This window comes from Ranitomeya variabilis, chromosome 4, assembly GCF_051348905.1.
Source record: "Ranitomeya variabilis isolate aRanVar5 chromosome 4, aRanVar5.hap1, whole genome shotgun sequence".
Taxonomy (NCBI): domain Eukaryota; kingdom Metazoa; phylum Chordata; class Amphibia; order Anura; family Dendrobatidae; genus Ranitomeya; species Ranitomeya variabilis.
Genome location: NC_135235.1, coordinates 585,202,976 through 585,212,612, shown reverse-complemented (window position 1 = coordinate 585,212,612; position 9,637 = coordinate 585,202,976). Strand labels below are relative to the sequence as shown.

Genomic DNA, 9,637 nt, shown 5'->3' with positions numbered 1-9,637 from the left:
TCCAGAAAAAAACTCCGGTATAGGAATTTTAGGTTCAGACCGAGGAGCATGTAACAAAAAATCTTGTATATTCTGAACTTTAGAGGCAAGATTATTCAAATTGGTAGCCAGACTCTGGGGATCCATATTTCAACAAATAAAGTCTGAGCCATTCAGGGGTTAAGAGGAGAGGAAAACAGGAGACTGCAATTAGAGCTGGAGTGCAACTTCAGAGGAAGGAAAAAAAAAAAAAAAAAGGTTTCACACAGTTCCTTTTCTCTCCTGCTTCAGCCTATAGATTAAACATTTTGGGCTGGCCATACTGTTATGGTTTCCAATGGCAAGGAAACATCAGAAGCATAGAAAAAACGGACAAGCTCTCGGGTGATGGAAACTAGAGCTGACCGCGATGCTAAACCTACACACCACACTAGAAGTAGCCAGGGGGCATTCCTGCGTTGTCTCTAGATGCCGCGCGCCAGCCGGAGAACTAACTACCCCTGGTAGAAGAAAACACAGTCCTGGCTTGCCTCCAGAGAATGTCCCCACAGGAGATAGCAGCCCCCCACATATAATAACGGTGAGAGCAGATGAAAAGACACACGTAGTATGAAAGCAGATTTAGCACAGAGAGGCCCGCTAACTAAATAGCAGAAAGATACAACAGAGGACTTCGCGGTCAGCTGCAAAACCCTTCAAAACACCATCCTGAAATTACCTTAACTCATGTGACAACTCATGACACCGGAGTGGTAATTTCAGCCCAACAAGAGCTTCCAGCTGCAGAGATTCACATAAGTGCAAACTGGACAAAACATACAAAAATAGACTTAAGGACTAAAGTGTCCAACTTAGCTGAGCAGAAAACTGGGAGCAGGAACATGCAACAGAATCACTCTGGATACATTGATGGCCAGCATTAGAATGACTGAGGAGCAAGGTTAAATAGGATACTCCCACATCCTGATAGGAACAGGTGAACTGAGAAGGCAAAGCTTGCAGGACACCAGTACCACAAGAGACCACCGGGGGAGCCCACGAACCGAATCACAACACGCCCCCACCTGGTCAGGTGATGAACACCCCTACTTGCACAACAAGGGCATCTATCACTCTGTGCTCAAAGTGCACACAGACTGTCGTAGAGCAAAAGACAGTAAGCACTCAGACTCCCATCCGGAGTGCAGACGTACTTTATGTGGTGCCCGGTAGTCGCCCATATCCAAAGGGACTGCCTTGGCCAGTGCCACCACTTTAGTAAAACAAATCTGAACATGACTGTATATAGTTAACTGTTAACTCTTCACTGCAAATTTAAAATGACTGTTGCTGTTCACAAGTTCACCGCTAACTCTTTGCTGCTACCGTTCAAAAGTTAAATAAACCCTACCAGAGTTTCTTCTTAAAGGGGTCCCCTTTTTAAAGGGATCCTATGTTTGCACAAGTTACCTTCTTGATTAAAGAACTGTGAATCATGAACTTCGCATGATCAAGACTTTCCGTTGTAAATAGTTTGCACCTTCTTAAAGGTGCTTCCTACTGGTTTTACAAAAGAAGCTTTTAAAGACAAGAGACTGCTTCTAACATTGTTGTGAGAACTGCTTTCTTTTCCAGAGACCTGAAGAAAAACCCGTTTGGCGCGGCAGGATTCCGGGTCTGGATACACGCCTTGTAGCCCGCCCAAGCCAACGTTGGGGGTTAATGACGGGTCCCTCGCATCATTGCTGCTGCTCTAAAGATATTGATTGACTTGAATATTAATGTGATTGATACATTTGCACTACCTCAATATTGAAAGACTTGAGTATTGTTCGCATCCTTAAAGGGAATGTTAATTTGTTGCACTTTGCTAAACTAAGATCCAAAGCTAGTTAGTTATATTTTGTATGCTAGAAAGTTAATATATTAAAGGGTTAATAGAGTGAGTAAGAATAAAAATTGAGATTTGAACTTAGATAGAATTGTATTTTATATAGCCGATAGTATATATTTTGAATTAGAGTAAACTGATATTTTGATAGTAATATATGAAAGAAGTAGATGATACACTTTTGAATAAAATGGAGAAAATAAAGTAACCCGCGGGGGTTGGATGAAGATTTTGCACTTAAAAGATAGTATACCCGTGAGGGTCATAGCACTTCATAGTTAGTTAGTTGTTGCACTGTTTTATTAGATTGTTCAATTTTCAAATTTCAAAGTGGATCCACGATGTAAATAGTTCATGCAACGTTCAAGTGTCCTCACCTCCCATAAAGGGAAGCTATAGTTATATATTAATTTGTTTTATACGTTATTGCAGTCCAAAAATTGCATGTCTGTTTGCTAACATGTATTGTTGTTCTTCTTTTCCCAGTCCGGGAGTACTGGATTTAACGGGGGGAGTGTGGCACCCCAGGGTCCTGGTCATCACAGTGGTATTGCTTTCCTCCAGGTTAGAGTGATGCTATGTTCGGAGGCAAGGAAGGATAACTGCATCCAGGTATCACAAACATGCAACACATTCACACTCCAGGCCACCAGGGGGAGCTTTTGATCCTATTTACTAGGTGACGCCCCATATATATATAACTGGTAGTCTGTAGGGAAAGTTAGTCAGTCCTTCAGGGAAGCTGTTCTTGGCAGGAGCGAATTCCTGTCAGAGGACAGAGGAGAGGGTCCACGGAGCTGTGCATGCCCTAAGAGCTGCAGCTCCCAGAAAGAGAGATTTTGAAAGCAGAATTGTATTGCAGCGAGTGTGAAGTAAAGCAAAGGAGAGGATACCAGAAGGGGACCAGCCATGAACAGGCTGCCTCCTTCTGAGGTGCAGAACACCGGTAGCCGGAACACCGAGGTAGTAAGGACCTCTATGCCTTCCTTCAGAGAGCGGCAGGACAGCTAATTGCAGGTTACCTGTCCGCACCTACACTCAGGAGACACGGTGGCACCCCTCAGAGGCCGGGGCGTGCTAGAGTCCCTATAAACAGCCTCAAGCCACCAGTCATATGGGTTTTGTCCTATCCGACTACGGGGGACAGAGAGAGAGACACCACATCTGTGAGGCCCTTATTTGAAGCTTGTGCAGTAAGGGACTACACCACTACAGCGCAAGGGAAGGCTATTGACTTCCACCTGAACAAGGGGACTCTGGACTTGCCTCCAAACCAGCCGGACTCTGCCTGCCCTGTGATTCGGTGCTCTGGACTGTGGATGCTGAAGTCTTCAGTAAAGGTAAAGAGACTGCAACCTTGTGTCCTCGTTCTTCTCTGCGCCTCTCACTATACCACCATCTTCACACTGGGAAGCCCTGAGTATATACTTCACCTGTGGGAAGGTATACCATCTAGCTGCCATAACATCACCCCAGTGGACCCCTTAAAGCAGCGTTGGTCACCCTGACCGAATACCACAGGTGGCGTCACGACCATAAACTTTATCCCTTTAAAGACCTTTCCCTTTTACACGGACGTCCCAGGGCCACGGACCGGGTCAGCCACCGTGACACCCCCCTGTGAACTGCAGGACCCGGTACCGAGTACCCCCTTGCCCTGATGGGGCACTCCACTAGACTGATGGTCTGTGTGGTGTGCGATTTTTTTCTCGCACCCATAGGCTTACATTGGCGAGTCTCGGCCGAGTATCGGTGACAATCGCAGCATGCTATGATTTTACACGAATAATGACAAAACCAGGAAACATGTTGATAAAAGATGGGAGATTAAGCACTAAAGAGTGCAAAAAGAACCCAAACCCAAAGGGAAACCAACTCCATATCGTTTACCACACGAGGAGGACAAAGGAGTACATAGATGGTAGTATTTTATTTAATTAACAAAGTATCAAAAGATTATGCATATAACATACAAAAAGTCATTAAAGTGCATAAGGACAGTCAAAAGAGTGGACATCCCCCGGTGTGAGTAGTCGCTTCTATCAATACAAGTAATGGCAGAGAGCTGCTCTTAGTAAATAACATTATCACAAAAGCCTGTCAGGTATAAAGGCAGCGCTTACCACTAGGAAAGGCAACAAACACCGGGTTGGATCCGGAAAAAGAGATTTTACACGCATGTAGCATGTAGAATAAGTCATAGAAAAAAAATACAGTGATGGGAGCTGCCCCATAGATTAACACTAATGTTTTCTCGTATAGCACTCACCCGTATTCTACGGTAGTGTGATCCGGGCCTATCTTGCACACTAACATGGCTAGCACATTTGCCACAAGAGGGGGGCATCTTTGGCTGCCACAGTAATATTTGGGCATTTGTAACAAGCAACGCAATATGGGGGCATCTGTGACTAGCACACTAACATGGGTGCATCTGTGACTAGCACACTAATATGGGGGCATCTGTGACTAGTACACTAACATGGGGGCATCTGTGACTAGCACACTAACATGGGTGCATCTGTGAGTAGCACACTAACATGGGGGCATCTGTGACTAGTACGCTAACATGGGGGCATCTGTGACTAGCACACTAACATGGGTGCATCTGTAACTAGCACACTAACATGGGTGCATCTGTAACTAGCACACTAACTAACATGGGGGCATCTGTGACTAGCACACTAATATGGGGGCATCTGTGACTAGTACACTAACATGGGGGCATCTGTGACTAGCACACTAACATGGGTGCATCTGTGACTAGCACACTAACATGGGGGCATCTGTGACTAGTACGCTAATATGGGGATATCTGTGACTAGCACACTAACATGGGTGCATCTGTTAAATCAAAAATTCCAAACCAAACATTACACCCCCACCACAACGTTAATGGGGACGTAGTGATCAAGCCGGCTGACAAGGGGGGGAACATCGTGGTTTGGCCCACCAAACTATACTTGACCGAGGCATACCGCCTCCTTAGGGACTCTAAGTGCTATAAAAAGTTAACATACAATCCTCTGATTTCTTTTAGAGATGAGTTGGATAAAATCTTACAGAAGGCTCTTTCAGACGGTGTGATTACTGTTCAAGTCCGTGATGTTCTTTTGGGGAAGGATCATTGTATCCCAACCCTGTATTTGCTGCCTAAAGTACACAAGCATCTTCATACACCACCAGGTAGGCCTATCATCTCTGGGGTGGGTGGGCTTACGGAAAACATTGGTAAATATGTTGATTCATTCCTCAAACCCCTGGTGGAGACTATACCCTCATTTTTGAAGGATACGTCTGATTTTCTTAAAAAAATCGACTCAGTCCATGTGGACGAGGACATGTTACTGGTCACATGTGACGTAGAGTCGCTTTATACTAACATTCGCCACCAGGATGGTTTGAGTGCTGTCTCGCACTTCCTCTCCATGACCAGTCTCTCCTCCAGTGACACCGATTTTTTGTTACTCCTGTTGAAATTTTTGCTCACGCACAATTTTTTTCTTTTTAACCCCTTCCCGACATGTGACGGTATAGTACGTCACATGTCGGGACCCCCGCTTTGATGTGCGCTCCGGCGGTGAGCGCACATCAAAGTCGCGACATGTCAGCTGTTTTTTACAGCTGACATGTGCGCGCAATAGCGGCGGGTGAAATCGCGATCACCCGCCGCTATTAACTAGTTAAATGCCGCTGTCAAGCGCAGACAGCGGCATTTAACTACCGCATCCGGCCGTGCGGCCGGATATGAGCGCATCGCCGACCCCCGTCACATGATCGGGGGTCGGCGATGTGTCAGGAAGGTAACCATAGAGGTCCTTGAGACCTCTATGGTTACTGATTGCCGGTGGCTGTGAGCGCCCCCCTGTGGTCGGCGCTCACAGCACACCTGCAAATCTGCTGTGTAGCAGCGATCTTATGATCACTGCTGCATAGCAGAGCCGATCGGGCTGTGCCTGCTTCTAGCCTCCCATGGAGGCTATTGAAGCATGGCAAAAGTAAAAAAAAAAAGTTTTTAAAAATGTGAAAAAAATAAAAAAAATATAAAAGTTTAAATCACCCCCCTTTCGCCCCAATCAAAATAAATCAATAAAAAAAAAACCCAACCTACACATATTTGGTATCGCCGCGTTCAGAATCGCCCGATCTATCAATAAAAAAAAAGCATTAACCTGATCGCTAAATGGCGTAATGAGAAAAAAATTCGAAACGCCAGATTTACGTTTTTTTGGTCGCCACGACATTGCATTAAAATGCAATAACGGGCGATCAAAAGAACGTATCTACACCAAAATGCTATAATTAAAAACGCCAGCTCGGCACACAAAAAATAAGCCCTCACCTGACCCCAGATCACGAAAAATGGAGACGCTACGAGTATCGGAAAATGGCGCAATTTTGTTTTGTTTTGTTTTTTGCAAAGTTTGGAATTTTTTTTCACCACTTAGGTGAAAAATAACCTAGTCATGTTAGGTGTCTATAAACTCGTAGTGACCTGGAGAATCATAATGGCAGGTCAGTTTTAGCATTTAGTGAACCTAGCAAAATAGGCAAGCAAAAAACAAGTGTGGGATTGCACTTTTTTTGCAATTTCACTGCACTTGGAATTTTTTTCCCATTTTCTAGTACACGACATGCTAAAACCAATGATGTCGTTCAAAAGTACAACTCGTCCCGCAAAAAATAAGCCCTCACATGGCCAAATTGACGGAAAAATAAAAAAGTTATGGCTCTGGGAAGGAGGGTAGCGAAAAACGAAAATGGAAAAACGGAAAAAGCTCCGGGGGTGAAGGGGTTAACGGATCCTTCTACCTACAGCTCCAGGGAACAGCGATGGGCGCGGCTTGTGCGCCTTCGTACGCAAATCTGTTCCTGGGGCTGTGGGAGAGGGATCTATTCTCGTCGGATCATGTGTCATCAATGGAGCGGGTCGTATTTTGGGCCCGCTACATTGATGACGTATTTTTGATCTGGCGAGGTACATCTTTTGAGTTACAGAATTTTATACGGGATTTAAACAAGAACACCTTGAATATACATCTTACGTACAAATGTAATTTTTCTTGTATTGATTTTCTAGATGTCCTGGTGGAGAGAGGTGAGGATGGTTTACTTTTGACCAGTGTTTTCCGTAAAGAGACGGCTGTGAATGCCGTCTTACATGCTTCATCGTCTCACCCACCCCATGTCATTGATGCGGTCCCTACGGGCCGATTCCTCCGACTCAAAAGGATATGCGCTACCAATGAGATGTTTGAAACCCAGGCTGCAGATCTGAAGAATCGCTTTATGGACCGTGGCTATAGCAGAAGGAGTATTAAGAGGGCCTATAATAGGGCGAAACATTCGAATCGTCACCATCTCCTCTATTCACCGAAGCAAATCAAGCATACGAATCAGGTCAGACTCATAACACAATATCATTCCAGGTGGAGGGAAATGTCTGATATTCTGGCTAAACATTGGCCGATTTTGCTTATGGATCCTGTACTGAAGCAGTATCTGCCTCCCTACTCTTCGGTTACAGCACGTAGATCCAGGAATCTAGGTGACCACTTGGTCAGGAGCTACCTCCCACCGGTGCCCCCTCCCCCAATTTTTTCTAGTGCAACTAATACTAACCGTCCCCAGTGGGGCTGTAGACCCTGTGGAAAATGTATTGCATGCCCGAACATTGAGTCTGCCACTCATTTTCTCTCCTCTGACGGTCGTGAGTTTGTGATCACTCACACCATCAATTGTCTAACAACTATGGTGGTATACCATGGGACTTGCCCTTGTGGCAAGATAAATATTGGACTCACGACACGTACCCTCAAGGTCAGAGCACGTGAACATGTTTGTGATATTTTGGCAGCCTCCAAAGAAGAGAATGTGGATTGCCTAAAAACCATTCCTAGGCATTTTAAGCTTTACCACTCATGTGATCCTTCTGGTTTTAGAATTAAGGGCATTGACCACCTGATTGTTAACCTACGTGGCGGTAATTTGAGTCGCCATTTGGCACAGAAGGAATCACGGTGGATATGGAAACTTAAGACGTTGCATCCCCATGGCCTTAATGAAACTTTGAGTTTCGCCCCATTTTTGTGATCATCCCTGGTACACTTTTTAATTGGCATTGTTTTTATTTCTTTCGCTTTTTTGTATATTTTTTCCTTTGTGTTACTCAGTTTTTAACCATTTTTCATTTTCTTTTAGGTTAGGCCTGTCTTGGCCTTTTTAACTTATTTGTATAAAGGAATATACCTATTTGGAATAGGAATGGGAACATATTTATTTGGTTCGGATCAATGCGGGACTTCATCTTCTTATCAGCACCTTTCTCACATTGTATATTTTATTATTGTCACATTACATATAAGTGTTATATATTTTTTACATATTGCTATATTTTGTTCATATTCAGAGTTCTTTTTTAGCTGTGTTTGTTATTGTACTTCTTAGTGCTATTTATACATTTATTACAAATGTTGCACTATGCACTTTGCACAAATATTGCACTTTATCTTGTACACTCACACGTATTAAATTTCTTGAGCTGCATGTGTGTTTTGCAGCTCACTTAGTGTATAACATATGTTCTATTGTACAATGCTGTACTTTTATGTATATTTTTCTGTCCTGTGCTTTTTATTTTATATGTCTCACATGCACTTATGCACTTTATTGTATCATGTGTTCTTGGGTCTGCATATAACCGAGCCTTTTATTGTATACAGCCTTGTTTATATTTGGTTGGAACTGATTGTTTATTCTATCATGTGGCCACTCACCAGATCCGGTGCGCATGCGCGCCGGCACTCCGTTGCTGGGCGACTCCGATGGCGTCTCTTCAGCTTGGTGCTGGGTCGCGCCATCTTGGCCGCTCACGTGCTTCCATGTGGGCGGTGCTTGCTGGCGCCTCCTTCACCTCGCCTGACGCCCTCGGCGCCGCTCTTGCCACGATCCGTCTGCGCATGCGCCGACACACGGTGCTGGTTTTCACTCTTGATTGGCCTCCTATTCTTATAAAAAGCGTACCTTTCCCATGATGTCATACCCCCGGAAGAAGGCACAGCGCCGAAACGCGCGTTGGGGTGGGTGGCATCGTGGTCCTGCAGGTAATTATTGTTACTATTGTTTACTCTCTGTAGGCGCATTATCTGCTCTGATATATTGGCCCGTGACCGGCGTGTGTGATATTTGTCACACGGTGTATTGACCCATAGATTTACTGCCTGGTCTTTTGTGGCTCATGACTCTAGTTACCTTCTGATTATTAGCGCTCGTTAACTCATTGGTACCTGTTTTGCCTGCTAGAGACCACCCTGCCACCTGTTTGTGGTGTGTTCCCTGTCATTTTCTGTGTGTTTTTATGTTTTTTTGTTACCCTTTTAATTAATAAAGATTTCCCATGATTACTCTGGTTCTTATGGTGCTTTTCTGTTCCTCCTTGGTTTTCCCATGGGTGCATCTGTGACTAGCACACTAACAAGGGGGAATCTGTGACTAGCACACTAACATGGGTGCATCTGTGACAAGCACACTAACATGGGTGCATCTGTGACAAGCACACTAACATGGGGGCATCTGTGACAAGCACACTAACATGGGGGCATCCGTGACTAGCATGCTAATATGGGGATATCTGTGACTACCACACTAACACGGGTGCATCTGTGACTAGTGGAGTGCCCCCAAGGGCAGCGGGGTACTCGGTACCAGGTCCTTCGGTTCACAGGGGGATGTCACAGTGGCTGACCCGGTCTGTGGCCCTGGGACGTCCGTGTCAAAGGGAAAGGTCTT

The 9,637-nt window shown here is 44.9% G+C and overlaps 1 protein-coding gene across 1 annotated transcript; it reads left to right on the top strand.

The window, feature by feature from the left end:
• Positions 1-3,950: 3,950 nt before the first annotated feature.
• Positions 3,951-9,145, top strand: LOC143769194 (uncharacterized). Its single transcript, XM_077257755.1, has 3 exons — positions 3,951-5,035; positions 6,930-7,249; positions 8,051-9,145. Exons 1-3 carry the CDS (start codon positions 4,684-4,686, stop codon positions 8,294-8,296), a joined length of 918 nt encoding a protein of 305 aa, XP_077113870.1. The 5' UTR covers positions 3,951-4,683; the 3' UTR covers positions 8,297-9,145.
• The last annotated feature ends 492 nt before the right edge of the window (positions 9,146-9,637 follow it).

Bases quoted from the DNA above. Each gene is read 5' to 3' on its own strand.
- LOC143769194 (XM_077257755.1), top strand. From the start codon at position 4,684: ATGGGTGCATCTGTTAAATCAAAAATTCCAAACCAAACATTACACCCC. The intron at 5,036-6,929 runs GTAGGCCTATCA...TTGATTTTCTAG, and splicing joins GCATCTTCATACACCACCAG to ATGTCCTGGTGGAGAGAGGT. The intron at 7,250-8,050 runs GTCAGACTCATA...ATTTTCTTTTAG, and splicing joins AAATCAAGCATACGAATCAG to GTTAGGCCTGTCTTGGCCTT.